This window comes from Lichenostomus cassidix, chromosome 24 (genome assembly GCF_008360975.1).
Source record: "Lichenostomus cassidix isolate B80296 chromosome 24, HeHo_3.0, whole genome shotgun sequence".
NCBI classification, from domain to species: domain Eukaryota; kingdom Metazoa; phylum Chordata; class Aves; order Passeriformes; family Meliphagidae; genus Lichenostomus; species Lichenostomus cassidix.
The window spans coordinates 6,700,552-6,718,515 of record NC_139504.1 but is presented as its reverse complement, the minus strand read 5'-3'; the positions used below and the strand labels follow the sequence as shown (position 1 = coordinate 6,718,515).

Genomic DNA, 17,964 nt, shown 5'->3' with positions numbered 1-17,964 from the left:
ACCACACAAATCTCTAGCTTGGGGACAAATCTCTCCCTGGCATCTCAGCAGCAGACCTGTTTTGTGGGGAAACAGGGCATATGCCCTGGCACAAAGGGCTGACATAGCCAGATTCACCTGCATCAACACTCAGCTGCCTGGCTAGGCTCATGTGCTCTGCATGTTCCAGCATGGGTGACCATCTGAGTGAAGCCACGAGCTCTACCTGTGTGTTCAGGCTCTGTTTCCTAGGTTTTCACCCAGCCGTGTTTCATTTGTAACTCTGTCTCCCAAAACATATGTGTATTTACATAAATCTGATGGTACTGCCAGGCTGGAAGTGCTGAGTGCCGTGTCCAAATGCTGTGAGGACCCTACACAATTTGGGACAAAAAAAAAATGGTCCTTCTTTACAAGATCACCCGATCCCTGAGCAGCTACTTATTATTTGCATTTCTGTTCTGCGTCCTCTCATGCTCCACCTTCTCTGACAACCTGCCCTTTGTGTGAAACCCTATTGACTCAGAGGAACTCTCTGACAACCTGCCCTTTGCATGCAGCCCTAGAAACTGAGAGGAATTCTAAAACTCCTGCCTGCCCTTTCCACAGTGCCTAGCACAGTGAGCTCAGTCCTGGAGGCTGACTGCCTCTCCTCAAGCTCCTCCTGTCCAGTGCCAGCGTTATTGAACATTCGTGCTAGTGCCTGCCGCCCTTACAGAGGGGCGGCTGCTCCAGCCTTGGGAGCAGTCGCGCATCCCTCGCTGCCTGTGCAGAGGGATGGAGAGGGCACAGGGAAGAGACAGAAAGGTCTCACCTCAGTGAGGGAGAGACTCTTGGCGCTCTGCGGGCACAGCCTGCTTCCCGCCACCACCGATCCGGGGTACGCAAGGCCGAGGCGGGGGGCGGCGGGACCGTCCTGCAGGGCACGGCGGGCGGTGCGGGGCTGGCGTCGGGGCCCGGTGGCGCCACCTGGCGAGCGCAAGCGGAACCGCCTCTGCCGGGAGTCGCGGGCAGCGCCCCGGTGGCTCCCCCGGCAGACCGGGCAGGGCGGACACGTCCTGGCCCTTCCGCGGGCCTGGGCGGGGAGGGTAGGGCGGCTCTCCCGCTGGGAGACCGCATCTAGGGAATGGGTGGCAGGTGTGTGCAGGAGCTGCTGACATCACCTGTGGCTTGTTGTACTGTTGGCCTTGCAGAAAAATGGTGTGTGGACCCAGGAGGCCTTTACCCTTGGGAGCCTTATCTTCTCAGTGGACCTCCTGGGACCTGGAGATACTCACCTGGGGTCTGTTCTCCTTTGTCCCTAACAGCACAGTACAAATCTACATCTGCATCATGCTGCTGAAGCATCCTCTCCCTGTCATGAAATATGCATGCCCACCTCCAAAAGGGCTCCAGCACAGCAAATCTGTGTGTCCCTCTGCAGACAGGCAATCTGTGCTGTAGAGTGTGGCCACAGGCTTTGCTGTGAGGTCAAGCCAGATCCAGACAGCTGATCTCTGTCTTTGAAGAAATAAACCAGAGATGAAAAGAAGTAGCAAACCCCCAGGAGATGCTTTTGAGATTTAACCCTTTCCAGGCTGGAAAGCACAGGCAGATAGTCTGCAGAGAGCAGCCTAGGCAGTGCAGGAGAGCTGGGTCTATAGAGCAGCCCAAATGCTGAAGTCCTTTCTCAGTTTGGGAAGATTGTTCCCGAGCCCGAGAGCCCTGCTTCAAACAGGCTCTGCTGCTGTTGAATGTGCTGGTTTAAGTCATTCTGATGCTGGAATGGCTGTGCTTCTGACATTTTTGAAAGCCACCTTGATTTCACTGTATTCACTCCATGGAGTGTAAGTCCTTGCTAGAGTGTCACAGAGGAGTACTCGCTCTCCCCTGTGGGTGGAGGAGCATAGATCTTGGGTCTTGTGAGTTACTTCTCTTGGATTTTTTTATCTTTTTCTTTTATGTCCAGAGAACTTTTGAGCCTCCTCCTCATTTATGGCTAAGATGTCAGACACTGAAAGTAATATATTGCATTGATTACAGGGAGACTGCTCCACTCCAGGGAAAGTTTCTGGGCTGTGAGTGTGGGAGATAGGACTCCCTCAGTGACCCCCATGAGCTCTGTTGTGTTGTGGGGACCTCACCTCCTTGGGTGGTTCTGGGGCAGAGTGAAGTGTAGCACTGGTCAGGTGTTAAGGTGAAAATAGGATTCAGCACTCAGCCACATGATGCAGGTGGTGTTTGAGCAGCCTGGCTGAGTTCATCCCCCTGATAATCCGATTTACATTCCCTTTTCTTCCCCAGGATCCTGCTGTTACCATGGGAACTATGTTCATAGTTGCTATTCATTGGCTTCTGGAAAAACTCCTTTTTCTTTTTTCCCCCTTGTCTCTCTCCCCTTTTCCATCTTGGACATGGAGCTGTGGCTATCAGAGCATGGGGAAGCTTGCAAGACTTCTGATAACTGGGATAAAGGTAGTGGTTAGAGGGAGGAAATGGGGAAATATGACAAGACTGTTAGCTAGTAGATGAAACAATTCTGCTTATGTAGTCTTTGTCTTGGCCTTTTCTTCATCCCACACCTATGAAAGGGAGTCCTCGACATGGCAAGTCCATGAGCTTTCCTGCTTGCCTCAAAGGTGTCTTGCTTTGTCTCTAGTGGCCTGGGTGGTTTTCCCTTGTAGCTGAGAGATTTCCTGCCTGTTTCTGCAGGTGACTGCTGTGTGGTTGAGAGGCAGGCAGGAGATGCTGCTCCAGGCTCTTGACTGTCACCTTCTTGCTGTCTTTTGCTTTTTTCAGAAAATTTGTGCTTTGGCTTCACAAAGAGCATCCACAGAATTCTGCAAACAATGACAATTATATATTTTAAAGAATTGTCATTTGTTCACTTCTTTGTTCCTTAACTAACTATGCCCTGGTATTTTCAAGTACAGCATATTCACCTAAATTGGGCAAGAGGTTGGATTTGAAGGAAGAAGGGACAGAGGCAGAGGGGAGGAGCAAGATTTCAGCAAGAGAACCTGCTGGAGGACGACAGCTCTGTAATACAATCAAGACAAAACTGCTACGCTTTTCTTGGACATGAATTGGAGTGGGAGGTGTTTGTTACTGCCAATGCAGTTTTCTTCATACCCAGTTCTTCCACACAAGGTTAAATCGTTAAGCATTGACAGTGCATCTGTTAAGATTGGCTCCAGAAACCAAATGTTCTTGAAAATAAAAGAAGCATGTGCTTTCCCTTCATCTTCCCAGCCATTCAGCTCCCAGTACCATGGAGAAAAGCCACATGGAGCAGCCTGCGTGCACACAGATGGCCTAAGACTGGCTGTGTAAAGGGCTCCTCTGTGTGAAATGTGCAGCAGACTGAGGAACAAGAATTTCCCTGAGGATGATATAAGTCTTTCTTCTACTGACAATATAAGGCTTCAAGTAAAGGTCCCACAGAAGATCTCTAAGAAGAGCTCTTCCCAATATTTCATTTTCCTCTCCCACTTCGTGTCTTCTTTTCACAACTGCATTTGTGTCCTACCACCCATGGCAGCTACCTTGCGCTTAGAGTACACAGTCAGCCTGCTTCCTCAGAAAGGTCCTGTGGCACTGGGATCACCACCAATTACAAGCACTAGAAGAGGACTTCCCTGGAAAGATAGGAATACAATCTTCCTCCAAAGTCACAAACTCTATTAATCAAAGGAAGGAAAAAGAAAGAGAAAGGCCAATGCAGCCTCCCCACTTGACTCCCTTTAATTAGTAACCATCTGGTTTTGAGAAGAGCTGTCAGCCAGTGTAGAGCATTTGGCAAGCTTCCTCAGCTGCTGCTTTCCTAATGTCAGTTCTTCTTGGAAATGCTTTACGCCCCAAGATGCCAAAAGGAAATGAAAAGCAAAAGAGAGGGCACAAGAGTGAAAAGGGAGAACAAGGATGCAGTGTAGCCCAACAGACAGACCAAGGAGTTCCCCAGTTTCACTTCTAGATCAGGGAGCAAACTACAAACACTGCTGGCCATCCAATAGCCAGGAAATATTCCACCCAGCCAGCCACCTGGAAGGAACTGCAATACTTCAAGCACCATATCTCAAACAAGCCACAACAAATCCCTCATTATTTTCCAGAAGTCTCACTGCTCAACTCAGTGTTCTGTCCAAAGTCCAACTTTAACAGTGAATTTCTATCTTCCAAATTTCCTTGCCTCACTTTAATTTCTTTGTCCCAGCTACTGTGCAATGGTGCTGTGTAGTTACATGTGCTGCTCCAGGAGGAGCAGCACACGTAACTAATCCACTAGGAGAGGCATGAGCAATCTTACAAATCAAATTCATTGTGCTTGGCACTTTCTCAAATTTGTCCGATTCTGCCTTGTTCCATGCTCTGCTTGAATAGAGATACCTCCGCTCAAATACAGAGGTGCTGCTGCTCTTCACCAAGAAGCCCATGGGTGCAAAGGGAACACACTCTACCTAGCTTTGGATGGCATCAGGACACACACTGTTTTGCACAAGTCGTCAGGCACAATCTAACAGCACAAACCCTTTTGGTCTTTGCAGGGAAATAGCCACACTGGTGGCAAAGCTGGGCAGCAGGAGTTGGGCTGCAGCATTTTTGTGAGTGCTGCCTCCCTCATTAAGATGCAGCACATGGCTCAAGCAGCTTTTAGATTACTCCTTCCTGTCTCTAGGACATTGTGTATGAATCAGAGGCTTGCATACTTGCTTCCCCTGATCTCTGTAAGTCCCCAGCACATGGCAAACTACATTTTGAACAGTTCCCTTAAGATCTGCATGTGGACAACCTTCTCACTTTTGCAAAGAAGCAGAATTATCCTCTACTCCCCCAAAACAGCATCATACACACACAGACCACTACGCTCTTTCCTCACAGATGCATTCAAATTCTGCAGTATCCTCTCGTAAGCAGGTGCATCACACTCCCCTACACTCAAAGCCCCTCTACTCCTTCCCACTCCACTTCCCATACAATGCTTGAGCTTCCCACAAGGCATGTGTAAAAGTCAGTTCCTTTCCCCAAACTGTGGTAATGGGGATCTGGCACAGCTGAAGGAGCAGAGGATTCCCCTGTTAAATACATTAGTGCCAAGCTACAAAGAGGGAAGATATTTCCAAACGTGTTTCTGCAGATTTCTCCCACATGGCAAAAGAGTCAAATACCCAAACCTGTGAGGTCCTTCCACTGTACCTGCCCTGTCAGAGAAGCAGAGCAGTAATTCCATAGATTTCTGACTGGTGAAAGAAAAGCAAGCATAAAATTCTATATTAGAGCATTTGAAACCACCTGGGACCTGCACCTGATTAGCCATCTCACATGTTTCCAGAGGGGCAGATGAGTAGGTTTCAGCTGCCCTGATCTGCACAGAGCTGTGGGATATCCTCACTTGCTGTCCCAGGAACTGGACTACATTTGTGCTTGGCTGGAATGCCCACTGCTGATGGGGCAGCAGCAGCTCAGGAACTCTCTCACATTCACTTCTTTTCTGAGGGAGGTGCCTAGGCAGGCCAGAGAGAAACACACATGGGTGATCAGGCCTGAACCACCTCTTCTTGACACTGCCTATTTATACCAAGGAACCAAATGCAAAAGGTTGTGGACACTGTTCCTCTTTTGAGTTTCCCAGCCTTGGCTGGGGAAAACAAAGCTTTTCCTTGACACTATGTGCTCTGCTCAAAGCCATGAGACCCTCTGTGCAAAACTTCTCTCTTCCACACCACTCCTTCAAAGCCTTTCTTCCGTGTTGAGAAGCATTATGCAGAGTGCCCAACTGCCAGTGCCAATGAGACTTCAGGAAGAAATCCATCTATTTCTCCCCTCTAGCTCTTAATTAACATATGGACTTTAATTACATTTCCCATTTTCATGACAAAATATGTCTCCCTCCTCCACTTGCCCCTCCCTGAGATCATTAGGAGAGCTCTTAATAATAATCACCATCATCTGTCTACTCTGAGGGCAGGGGGGAGGCACCTGCTCCATCTTCTCAAGTTACTCTATCCCACCTAGCCCCGGGTCACTCAGTCCTTGGAGAGCCACATGCTCTGGCCCTGTGCCAATGGGGATGGGTGAAAACAGTGCTAACATGTTGGCACAACACACTGCCAGAGCTGGATAGTGCCTGAAGGCTTTGGTTGCAGTGAAAGACATTACAGCTCAAAGGTGAACATAGAAACAAAGTCAGGTTGGGGATTAGGGATTCTAGGTATTAGGGATTCTCTTGTTTTCAGAAGTAAGAATGGACCACCCTCCTGCTGAAGCTATATCCTCACTGTTTATACAAAGCACAGCAAATGCTGCTAGGGAACTTCGTAGTAACTCTCAACTGGCTCACAGATCTAGGCAGTAAAAAAACAAGAAAACATTCTAATAGACCTCCCCACTCTCACTGATTCAGCCACTAGAAAAGCAATTATCTTAGTAAATTGCAAAGCATCCATTTTCTGGCAGAAAGTGAGAACTGAGGAGGAATCAGTCCCTATCTGTCTTGATGGGAGCAGACAAGAAGCAGATACAATGTACCCAAGCATGGACCTGATGCAGTCAGATTTTCACTAAACTCAGGCATTTGTCTGAAGGTAACTCAAACCACTACCACTCTCTTCACAAATTTGGGAACCTCATTCCGATGCAATCTGTCACAGTGGGGAGACTGAGTCCTACACTTCCTCAGGCTTGTGTTTCCAAACTTAAAATCAGAATTGGCTCTCAGACTGGCTATTTTATCTGAATGTGCATAATTCACCAGGCTGCCGGTGGCTTTGTCCACTTACAGAGGTCTGGAAAATGAGATTTTTCATAGTTGTTACTTGACTCATCAGGCTTTCAGTGCTCCTTGATGACAATCTCTATTCCTCCCAGAAGCAAACAGTAAGTTAATATTGAACTGAATACCAAGCTATGCAACGTTTGCAGACAGAAGACAGAGAGCTGCCCACCTCTTCCACTGCCAAGTTCTGAAGAATTAGCAATACTTCACAGAGCAGACGTGACATCAGGTTCTTGGGACAGACACAGTAAGGGCAGCATCTAGGTGACCACAACACAAAAGAAATACATGAACAACTCTAAGTATGGTCCTGACACAGTCTACAAGGCAAAGACTGCATGATCCAAATATACAGCTAAGTGCATCATGCATAACTGGAACAGAAAGAAGAGCTCCCAGCAGAGCTCCATGCAAGGACCTCCAGTCTCCAAGCATGCCATGAGCACAGAGTGTTCACTGCTTGCAGAAATTCCTATTCCTCCTCATAAGTGTGGCAGAAGGGAGACAATGTCCCTTTAAATGTGACTAAAGTGTTGTCAATGGATCTGCCATGGTAGAGGAATTAATCCCCCCCCAGCCCCTCTCAGCCACTGTGATGGGATAATTAGATGCAAGGGCTCAGCACAGATGATGCTCCAGTTGCTTAGCAACTAATGGTTTCCATGGAAACAGCAAAGCACAGCCTTCGGAGCAGCAAGTGAGCAATGCAGCAGGGCAGGGAAAGATGCCTTAAACTCCTGCACTGATCCTCTCCTCCACAATCATTCAGAGGCCTAGAGGTATTAGGGGAGTGAGAAGGGGGTGCCTTAAAGATACAATATCCCTGTTTCAAACAGCAGTGTTAAGAGAATGTTTTTTATCACACTAAATCTTCACTGATATGGTCCTCCTAATCTCAGTGACTCTCCACTAGCAGGATGATCAGGGTTGAATCACAGAGAATGGTCTTACACAGAGGCTTAAGCCCCAACACATGGGTCATCCTGTTGTAAGCAGCTGAGTATGATTCCAGCATCACTTCTTGCACCTGGGGTCTGAGAGGGAGCACATGAGAGAACATGCACAGACACACACACAGATGCACGCAGAAATATATTTGCATTTTCAACACTGTCACATAAGCAGTCTTATACAGGCATCCAGCCTGGCCCTGAATCAGCAGACAAAGGAGGTTTCCTCTTGATTTTGCAGCTTCACAATACATACAAAAGTGACACCACCTATAAAGCATGGAGAGTTTCACCAGAATAACAGAGATCAGTTTAATTAACCTTAACTCAAGACTATCATCTGGTACTTCCTTCAACATGACCAATTCCTACTGCTTTATTATCCTACTGCTCCCTGCACTGAGTCAGCATACCACTGCTTCTGAGCATCACAGCCACAAACTGCAGCACCTGCACTAAATACCATGCATGTGCTGTGCAGCTGCATTTCTGCAAGGCATGATCCTGTCATCCTATAAGCTGAGCAGAGACAATCTCTGTTTGTATTTTGCTAAGAGAGCTCTGGGACACTGAGGTGGGGCTCTTGATTCAGGACTGGTAGTCTGCACCAGGCCAGGAATGGGCTGCATCACTGCCTGCTTGCAAGTGACAGCCTTATGTGTTAAAGCTTTGCAAACCTCTCAAGCCCTGATGACACAGAAGGAAGTGGAGAAATTCACATTGCAAAAACAGCCCCTGATTTCCTCTCTGCCTCTCCATTCAGCCTCACATTCGTGATCCCTTTCAGAGAGGGCAAGCAGCCTGTGCCTTGGACACTGGTTGAGGCAACGAAACTCACCACTTTTCTCCTTCCTACATAGCAAGAGGCCAGCAGCATGCACTCCACTGTGCCACATGCCACCTCTTCTTGGCAGAAAGAAATGGAGAACAGGCAGACCTCTCTGTCCCTGGGGCAGTAGCTGTGCCAGAAGATGGCATGTACTGCTGGTGACAGGCAGCTAGGCTGGACTCTGGAACTCCTGTGTGTGTTAGTCAAAGCCACCGACTCCCAGACACTGTGGCTCCTTCTCCCTGTTGTTGCAGTGTTACCTCACCCTACCCACAAACCGAGGGGATGCTGGTTGCAACACCCAAGAGGGATGGAGCATCCCATTGGCCAACCTGCTCAGACAGCTAATTTAGCCACAAGCCAGGTCTTCTTCCTGGAGTCCTGTCCTGATCCACCCAGCACTTTAGGAAGGTGCTGGAGAAGAGACACCAAAAAAGTTGTGGGCTGTTTCAAACTCTGTCCCCTATGGCTTTCAAAGTGGGAAATCAAAGGGAAATTCTGTGCTTTGTTCCACGGGGGAGCGGCAGGAAAGGTGAGCAGCAACGAGTCTGGCAGAACCGGTCGCTTCAGTTGTCTACGCTAGCTCACCTTTGAAGTGGTTTTAAAAATCAGGGAGGAGGGACAGATATGAGTTCAGCTCTTTTACTGCAACTTCACAGAATTTGAGGATGTGGGGGGTAAGGGGCCACCTTTCCCTCACCAGAAAAATAGTGTATCCATTCAGACAGAAGAGAATACAGCTAATAAAACAGACTGTGATGCTCATCAAGCACATCTGTTCTCACATCCTGAGGAGACTATGAACAGCTACAATGACAGCAGCATCTACCTATGGTACTGTCAAAGACATGTTAGGTATTCACAGGAAAAACTGGGTACTCTGACACAGCCCTGGGTCCTGTGACAATGGAGCAAGCATCTCTCACCAGATGTCACAGCCTTCTCTGTCTCATGTTCTCTGCTGCCTCTCTTTAAGAGAAGAGTGTTTCTAGCCCCAGCCCACGCAAATCCTGAGAGCTCTGTCTGTATTACACAGCATCAGCTATTTACTGCAGCACAAGGAACTGAAGCACTGCCAACAGAGAAGGAGTGGCCTGGTGTGATGATAAGCCAGACATCTACTGTACTAGGAAGAGGGGGAAAAGGACCAATTACTCAACTGGAAATTAGTCTCTGTTCTACTACAGGGAAATATATATATATATATATATATATATACACACAACCCCCACAGTTGCTTGGCATGACCAGTATCCTCAAGAGTCCCCACCAAATCCACTGAGCTTCCTTCCAAACAAATGCCATTGGCTGGGCAAAACCCAAACAAGAGATTATATCCTTTCATAGTCTTGTGTTGCCACAGACAAGCAGATGTCACTCTGTACAAATTCAAAGCTTTCAGGGGCTGAGGAATGTCAGAGCCATCAAGCCAAACTCGAGTAACAACTCTGAATCGGAAGCCAAGCTATAGACCTGCCCTATCTTCAGGGAAGCTTGCACCAACATTTTTTAAAAACAGGAGCAAATAGTGTCTCTGGCTTGCTTTCAAGTGAAAGAGCACATTCACTTGAAGCCATAAGCCTGGCCGAAGGCACATACCTACACCGTACATGCACACACAAAAGTCAGACACCCTGAGAAGCAATTGAGCACACTCACAGTTAAGTCTCAAATCTGAAATGCTTTTTCTCATGATTTTCAAAGAAGTTTTAATCTGAAATGCTAGGAGATGGGAATCAGCAAAAAAACAAGAACTGCACTTGATTCCAGCCTGCAGCCTTACAAAACTTCACTGTAGTAACTGTGGTTACAAGTGTGTGGGAGTAGGCAAGACCCATTTTCAGTTAAACTATCTCATCAGTTGGCTTCTGTGCAGGTAACACTCAACCCGAAAAGAGCTAGCTTTGAAGAATCCAGATGTCCTGAGCCAAGGCACCTCCAGCTTGTCAACTCTCTATGTTTTCAACTTCCTTATTATGCATACTGAAATGCTGGGTACTTTGGCCTTCTGCATGTGATAGCAAGTTCTCTTCCATCTTCTGTTCTACCTTCTGAAGCTAGAGGGGGGCCAAAAAATGACACAACTTTAGGATACAAGCATGAGCTCCTGGATAAACCATAAGTCATAAGGAATTGCTAGACTGGGAGATTTACATTTAATTTGCCACAAATCGGCTCCATCAGTCTGATCAAGATCTCTCTCCCTGGGAAAGCAGAAGTGGCAAGGCAGAGCTCAGGAGTTACCCGCTTTCCTGCAGAATACACAGCCAGTTTGCACGGCTTGGCTACACTGGATGGCAGCACTGAGACGCCCGGGACGCTCAGCTCGGAGGGGCTGGGTCTAGCCTCCGCGCCTGCGCTCCGCGGCCCGAGCGCTATGGCCGTGCACTATTGTGGGCTGTGCCGCCGCAGCGCCTTCACGGGCCGCCGGCACCTGTACAGCGCAGGGCATCGCCGGCGGCTGCGGGAGGTGCTGGCCCAGCTGCAGGAGGCGACGGCGGCGGCGCGGGCGGCGGCGGCCGTGGCCGATGTGGCCGTGGCCGTGCGGCGCTACGACCCAGCGGAGCACGATAGGCGCGTGTGGTGCCCGTGCTGCGGGCGCAGCGTGCGGCGGGACGGGCGGAGCGGCGAGCTGGCGCTGCTGCAAGCCGGGCTGCTGCGGCACTTAGCCGGGTGCGTGGGCAGGAATGGGGTGGGCTGATGCTGCCGCAGGCCGGGCTGCTGCGGCACGTGGCCGGGTGCGGACGGTGCTGACGGTATCACGGTGTCCCGCAGGCCCGAGCACCGCAGGGAGACGGCGCGATTCTGGCGGGAGCACCGGGCGGAGGCGGCGCTGCGTGAGCAGTGCCTGGTGCCGGCCGAGGAGTACGAACGGTTCGCGCAGGCTCTAGAGCGGGCGCTGGCCGAGCACCAGCGGCGGGAGGAGGAGCGCATCCTCCAGGTACCCTCGGCCGCCTCCCCGCATCGGCACCGGCCCGGCCTCCGCTAGCCCCGCCTCACCGCTCTTTCCCCGCAGATGGCGGCCGACATCCGGGAGGCCGAGCGCCGGCAGCGAGAGACGGTACAGGCCGCGCTCCAGGTCGGTGAGCTGTATCCTGCCCTGGCTGCACCCTGGAGGGGACCGGGCACTGCACTGCGCACCCCCACCGGCACCCGGGTGCACTCGGGAGGGACTGGGGGCGTCTGGGTGGGGGCTGTGCTCAGTACCAGAAATATTGTTCCTTTTTCCTGAATTGCACTCAGCTTCAAACAGAGCCAGAACTTTGTGCAGGACCTTCTGTCTGCAGGCTCCCGGCAGGACCTGAACGGTGAGCACCACTTTCCTTAGCGCTGGCTGATACATCCCTGCTCAAAGTACCCGACACATGGGGAGTTGACACTGTCATTATCAGGACCTTGCAAATCTTTCACAAACTTTTGTCTGTGCTAGAGTAAGCAGCGTCATCTTATTTCAGGGACAGCCCCTGTGCTGCAGAACAGCCTGGCCCAAGTGGAATACAGACAGGACCTGATTTAGCCTGGATGGAATCAGGCCAGGTTCTGACCTTCATTGGCCACCAGGTAGGTGTGACTGGCTAGCGAGTGTGACTTTGATTCAACTGCAAGTCACCTACAGCACGTCGCAAATCAGAAGAAGGGGTGATCTCCATTACAAAAAAAACAGCTTTGTGGATTTGGGCAAGCAGCTAGCCCTGTTTCAGTTATCCAGGTTTAACTTTCATTAAGCAAACATTCTTTAATATGCTGTGAAAAATTGAAAAAACATGTTAAAAGTATTCTTCTTTAAAATACTTGTATTTTTTAAAATACTGAGAAGAGCCTTCCTCTGCCTTTCGGTAATAGAACTTGATTCTGGAAGGGAATGAAGACAATGCCTTTCTGTTGAGAGATACTCAATTCAATACTATCTTATGTATATAAGATTCTCATAAGCATTTTATGTTCCTGTTAACAGGAAACAGAAAGAAAAGGAAATGTTCACACAGGTAAGTGCACTTGCATCATGACTCTCTACCTCAACTTGCTTGCAAATGTCGCAGGGATAACTCAGAACAGTTTTGAATCAGTTGCAGCACAACCAGGAGGTGCTCACTCTTTTGGCAGTATCTGATATACTACAGTACACTTCAGCATCGTAAAAACTTTGTTGATGCTGCTGCTGTGGGGAGTGCATGATGTGGAGTGTGTGATCTGTCCTGGCCTTAACTGAGGAAGCCAGCTCCTTTTTCTCAGAACACCCAGAGTTCATTTTGTTGCTTGCTTGGTAGAGCAAGCAGCAGAAGGGAAAGAGGGGACACTTTTCCTGTCACAGTTTAGGATAACTTCAGTGACTAAATAAGTATTCCCTGTGACTTCTAGGAGCAAAACCTCCATGGCTAACAGAGGAAGAAGATGGAAGTAAACAAGAAATTGGACCTTCCTATGAGGAATTTCTCAAACACAGTGAGCAGCTTGTATACCTTTTAGTCATTTTACCAAGCTAGAGAACAAAAAACAATTTGAAAAAATTTTGCTGAACAGATTTGGGCTTTTGAGCAGTGAGGTCTAGGTGAAAGTGTTGCCACAGCAGGTTGCAGCAACATGATCTTTAAGTTCCCTCCCAACCCAAACCACTCTACAATTCTATTTTCTTTTTCAGAGGAGAAGCAGAAGCTGAAAAAGCTCCCAGTGGAGCGTGTTGGTGCCAACTTTGACCATACCTCTCAGACAAGTGACAGCTGGCTCCCTTCCTTTGGGCGTGTATGGAATCATGGCAGGAGGTGGCAGTCCAGGTAAGCACAGATGGATGCCAGGGAGAGAGTCTGTGACTTCTGTCCATGCAAGCTATTTATGGAGCAGGCTCTGAGCTAGCAGCAAGCATAAGACATCTTGCCATATGAGTTACGCCACACGGTGCTTAATCCAGGCAGAGTATCACTCTTGTCCCGGAGCAGTGCACACATGGCTTGCAAGGTGAAGCATGCTTGTGGCTGTAAAGGCCATGCACATGAAGGCATCTGCCTCCTTTTGTTTGGCTCACCTTTCAGACCCACATACTGTCTCACTGACATCACTAATGTGCCAGAACTCTCTGTCAGCTAGCTGGAGCTACCAGTCACTGACATAACAAAGATACTGAGAGAGCTTCCATGCCAAAACACTACGCACAGCACTTTCTTACTTTTTTGAGGAGAGTGTTCATTATCTCTGTCTAAAGGCTACTGCAGTCTGATGTCTATGCTCTCTTTCAGGCATCAGTTTAGAACTGAATCAGGGGAAAAGAAAAAAAGGTGATCAGATGAGGAACACCAGACACCCAGCTCTGCTGTGGAAAGGTTGACTGCAGGTAGCTGCAGTTTTGTTGTTGCTGACTGCTCTGTAAAGATGCAGTGTTCATCTGGGCCATCACATCTAAAGCTACACAAAGTCAGGTCCTGCCAGCAAGGAGAGGCTCCTGCAGATGCCATACCTTCACAGTCAGAAAGCCTTCTTTATGCAGCAAGTGATGTCAGTGGCCTATGCTGACATGGAACATCCCATTGAAGAAAGAATTTTCAGAGAAATAAACTTTGTTTTAAAATGCCTCTGTAGACCAACTGAAACTCATTTCAAATACAGGGCCCACCCTGCACGCAACTAACGCTAGATAGCTGATATTTTCATTCAAATTTATCTTGCTTCCCTTTATTCTAACACTCATCCTTTACATGGTCTACCATCACTGGCTGCTGTAGGTGACGTATAAGTTTCTCCCCTTTTAGCAACACATTTGTAACATTAATAAAGGCCAAAACTGGTTGGTAGATGATAACAGCTGTGACCTCAACCAGAATCCAATACCAATAATGCATCTATACTGAAACATACACATTCTTGAAAAACCAAGAAAAATCATAATCAGTAATTTTATTGTGTGCATTTTCATATGATGTATTGTTGACGAAGTCACTGGAGAACCTGCAAAGTAAGAAGTCCCCAATCAGAAAACCAGGTGAAAGCAGGCTAGCACAAAGCAAACAATTTGACAGTTTTGTTCCAGCAGGAACACTTGGCCATGGTGCCCTGTGAGAGCAGGGAAGACAAGTGCCCATTTGCCCCACAGGCCACAAAGAGGGGAACGAATGATGCTTTCCCCATCCAGTGGGCACAGGGACAAAATCACAAATCATTATTTAATTCTGGAGAACTGATGCTTCCAGTAGTGTTCCCCCAGGAACTTGCTCAGGCTGTGACCTTAACAGTCTTGAGTGTCTGGAAGACCAACCCACCACAGCCATGGGGAAGTTGCCCATTACACATTGCATAGCTGTCCATTAGTTCCTGACAGCACAATTCAGCTCCTCAGCACCTGGCCTCACCTCCCTATGCATCCTCCCCCGCAGCAGGCGCATCTCCGCCTTTCGTGTTTCGGGTATAGATCACTTGGGCTCGGTGCTTGGACACCAGTTTGATCAAACCTACAAAAAACCAAAATTATGTCAGTGTGAATATACTGACAGATGGCAGGGATGTTGAGGTCCCTCCTAGTGAGACAGGGCAACATACAGGAAGAAATACTAGGAAATGGCAGCTTATGCAAGTCTTTTTTTCCCATCTAGCTGCAGTTACATGACAGCCCATCTTTCTGGTAACATTTTTCTTGCCTCTACGTAGCAGAACTGCTGCTCTGTACTCTGGAGCACTTCTGAAATGCAACCAAAGGCAGGAGCTCCCCAAAACCAATTTATGCATGGAGCACTTCACACGTTGCAGGAAAGCTGCTGGGCAAGCAAGGAAAACCAAGCAGCCAATTCAAGCAGCTGTTTTTTTCTAGTTTTGAGTGCTCACCTTTGCTGAGCAGCTCCTGGAGTGCAGCCCGAGCCAGGGAGCCTCGAATCTTCAGCCTTTCTGAGACAACTGCAGGTGTGATGAGCTTGTAGTTGGGCACTTCTTTGCACAGTTTGTCATATGTGGCCTTGTCAAACAGGACAAGGTTGTTCAACTTGTCTCTCACTTTCCCCTTGGACCACTTCTACTTGAAAAGAAGAGAAAAAATAACCCCCCTAAGCCACCTTGTAAGCAAGAACAAAAAATCGAATTAAAGGATGCCCCAATAACTAGGATAACCCCAGACATGAAATAATCCCAAACTAAAGGACTAATGAGATGCATAAAATCGCCTTTGCAAACAAACGTGTTGCAGATTATACCTGCAGAATCTAAAAATAAAAGCACTAAAGCCTTCTGTTTCTCGGGTTTAACACTGTTATGTACAACTTGCAGGCAGATGAAGAGCTGGCCCCTCTAACAAGATTCCCGCCCCGCCCTCATACTCTCGGGGCCCGGCCATGCTGTAGGCCCAGGGATCCTGCCGCCCTCCGAGCCCTCATTCCCGCCGGCTCCCACCTTCTTCTTGGCTTTGCCGCCGGACTTGTTGACCGGGTCCTTGTCCTTCTTGGCGGACTTGCCCGCGTCCTTTTTCTTCTTATCGTCTTTGGGCGGCTGCGAGAGGGTGAGAAGGATGGGGGGGTAAGAGGCGAGGCGCGGAGCCGCCCCCGTGGGCACCCCACAGAGGTTCCCGCCCCGGTCAAGGAGCCGCCAGCGTCTCTCGGAGGACCCAGTCTGGCTCGCCGCCCGCCCTCCGGCCCGATCCCGCTCACCATGATGCGGCCACAGCTGCTCCGCAAGATGTCGGCGAGAAAGGAAGAGCCCGGCGTGGGGTAGGGGCGGGCGCCGGGCGGGCGCGACGTCACTGCCGGGGCGGGTTAGACATCACTTCCAGGGGGCGGGTGGTGCCTCTGCTGGGGCACTGCGCTATGGCGATCTTCAGCGTCTACGTGGTCAACAAGGCGGGCGGCCTCATCTACCAGCTGGACCACTACGCGCCCCGCGCCGACACCGAGAAGACGTTCAGCTTTCCGCTCGATCTCGTCCTGCGCCCGCATGACGAGCGCGTCGTCGTCGCCTTCGGGCAGCGGGACGGCATCCGCGGTACGGCGGGTGGGAAGGGCCGGGCGAGGCCGGGCTTTTTGGCTGACGGACTGACTGATGCCGCCGCGCTGTCCCCGCAGTGGGTCACGCCGTGCTCGCCATCAACGGCGCCGAGGTCAACGGTCGCTTCACGGCGGACGGGAAGGACGTGCTGGAGTTCCTGGGTAACCCTGCCAATTACCCGGTGTCTATTCGCTTTGGCCGCCACCGGCTCTCCTCCAACGAGAAGCTTATGCTGGCCTCCATGTTCCACTCGTGAGTCAGGGTGGGTCGTGACGGGACGGGGGTAGCACGGGCAGGGGCGCTGAGGGGCCTGTTCCCACAGGCTGTTCGCCATTGGATCACAGCTCTCACCTGAAGTTGGGAGCTCCGGGATCGAGATGCTGGAGACCGATACCTTCAAGCTGCACTGCTTCCAGACGCTGACAGGTACCATCGGGCCCTGGGCACCCGGCACTGCTTTGCTTTGCCAGGGCTGTCTCTGTGCTCGGCTTTCCTTATGCTCCTGGCATTATGACTCCAGGGATCAAATTCATGGTTCTTGCTGACCCAAGGCAGACAGGGATAGACGCTCTTCTCCGCAAAATCTATGAGATTTACTCAGACTTCGCACTGAAGAATCCTTTCTACTCTTTGGAGATGCCAATAAGGTAAGGAAAAGCACACTTTCAGTAACCTGGCTGCAACCCCTTACTGATTTCTGCTTATCCAGTAGTAAATGCAGACAGCCCTCTAGTAGCAAAACTGGCTAAGGGGAAGCCACAGCACACTGCTGCAGAGAGAGGACACAGACCTGAGCTCTTTCCAGTGCTGCTCTGCTGGGGAAGTGAGAGGTGCACTTCTTGGCACAAACCCTGCTGCCCTACTGTATACGACAGCAGTCATGTTGCTGTGTCGTAACTTCCTCAATCTCTCCTTGAAGGATGCAGAGCCAAAGGATGTGGAGATCCTGTCTTTTGTTAGCTCTGGTAACTCACTTTCACAGGTAAAAGTCATCCCGCTTTGTTTTCTGACTGTTTCAGGTGTGAGTTATTTGATCAGAATTTGAAACTTGCTCTGGAGGTGGCAGAGAAAGCTGGACCCTTTGGACCTGGATCATAGCGAAAGTCTCGCCTGTTGCACAGATTCATTAGTTTGAAGAGCGGGGCCTCTCCCTTCCCTGGCTGGCCTCTCACAAAGCTCCCCTCTCCACAGCAGAGACTGCACATCCCCAAAACATGTTTCACTGTCTCCCAAAATACTGTTTATCCCCTTTGCTGTGAAACTTACCTTAAACAGATTCCTTAGCACTGTTTACATTGGGCCACAGGGCCTTATTTTGCTGTTTTAGCTCTGCTGCACTTGGGTGAAGGAGATGGTGCGGGTCTGTGGCCTTGCCACAGTCAGTGCTTTTCTTTCCTGTCATAAATGTACATACGTATTTTTCCTGTATAACTCTAACTTATGGTATTGCAGAGGGTTTCTGTATAGAAGTAATAAGTGTTCATTAATGAGACAAATGGCTG

The 17,964-nt window shown here is 49.5% G+C and overlaps 3 protein-coding genes and 1 long non-coding RNA gene across 5 annotated transcripts; 2 read left to right on the top strand and 2 right to left on the bottom strand.

The window, feature by feature from the left end:
- Positions 1-646: 646 nt before the first annotated feature.
- Positions 647-7,291, bottom strand: LOC146427628 (uncharacterized). The gene is made up of 3 exons (XR_014856385.1): positions 7,149-7,291; positions 6,900-6,990; positions 647-2,798 (listed from the first exon to the last, which is right to left on the bottom strand). It is a non-coding gene; the product is annotated as an uncharacterized LOC146427628 (long non-coding RNA).
- Positions 7,292-10,886: 3,595 nt separating this feature from the next.
- CENATAC (centrosomal AT-AC splicing factor) lies at positions 10,887-14,073 on the top strand. Of its 2 annotated transcripts, XM_085081884.1 has the most exons (10): positions 10,887-11,182; positions 11,285-11,450; positions 11,526-11,588; positions 11,753-11,817; positions 11,965-12,070; positions 12,465-12,495; positions 12,869-12,952; positions 13,149-13,281; positions 13,537-13,611; positions 13,740-14,073. In XM_085081884.1, the coding sequence occupies exons 1-9, from the start codon at positions 10,887-10,889 to the stop codon at positions 13,589-13,591; spliced, it is 999 nt and encodes a 332-aa protein (XP_084938010.1). In that variant the 3' UTR covers positions 13,592-13,611; positions 13,740-14,073. The 2 variants fall into 2 exon arrangements, with proteins under 2 accessions (XP_084938010.1, XP_084938011.1); XM_085081885.1 differs by lacking the exon at positions 13,537-13,611 and having other exon boundaries at positions 13,741-14,073.
- A 286-nt stretch (positions 14,074-14,359) lies between these two features.
- On the bottom strand, positions 14,360-16,254 carry RPS25 (ribosomal protein S25). Its single transcript, XM_085081888.1, has 5 exons — positions 16,129-16,254; positions 15,875-15,970; positions 15,317-15,500; positions 14,848-14,946; positions 14,360-14,446 (listed from the first exon to the last, which is right to left on the bottom strand). The coding sequence occupies exons 1-4, from the start codon at positions 16,129-16,131 to the stop codon at positions 14,852-14,854; spliced, it is 378 nt and encodes a 125-aa protein (XP_084938014.1). The 5' UTR covers positions 16,132-16,254; the 3' UTR covers positions 14,360-14,446; positions 14,848-14,851.
- A 30-nt stretch (positions 16,255-16,284) lies between these two features.
- On the top strand, positions 16,285-17,958 carry TRAPPC4 (trafficking protein particle complex subunit 4). Its single transcript, XM_085081889.1, has 5 exons — positions 16,285-16,459; positions 16,540-16,714; positions 16,785-16,888; positions 16,983-17,109; positions 17,482-17,958. Exons 1-5 carry the CDS (start codon positions 16,285-16,287, stop codon positions 17,558-17,560), a joined length of 660 nt encoding a protein of 219 aa, XP_084938015.1. The 3' UTR covers positions 17,561-17,958.
- The last annotated feature ends 6 nt before the right edge of the window (positions 17,959-17,964 follow it).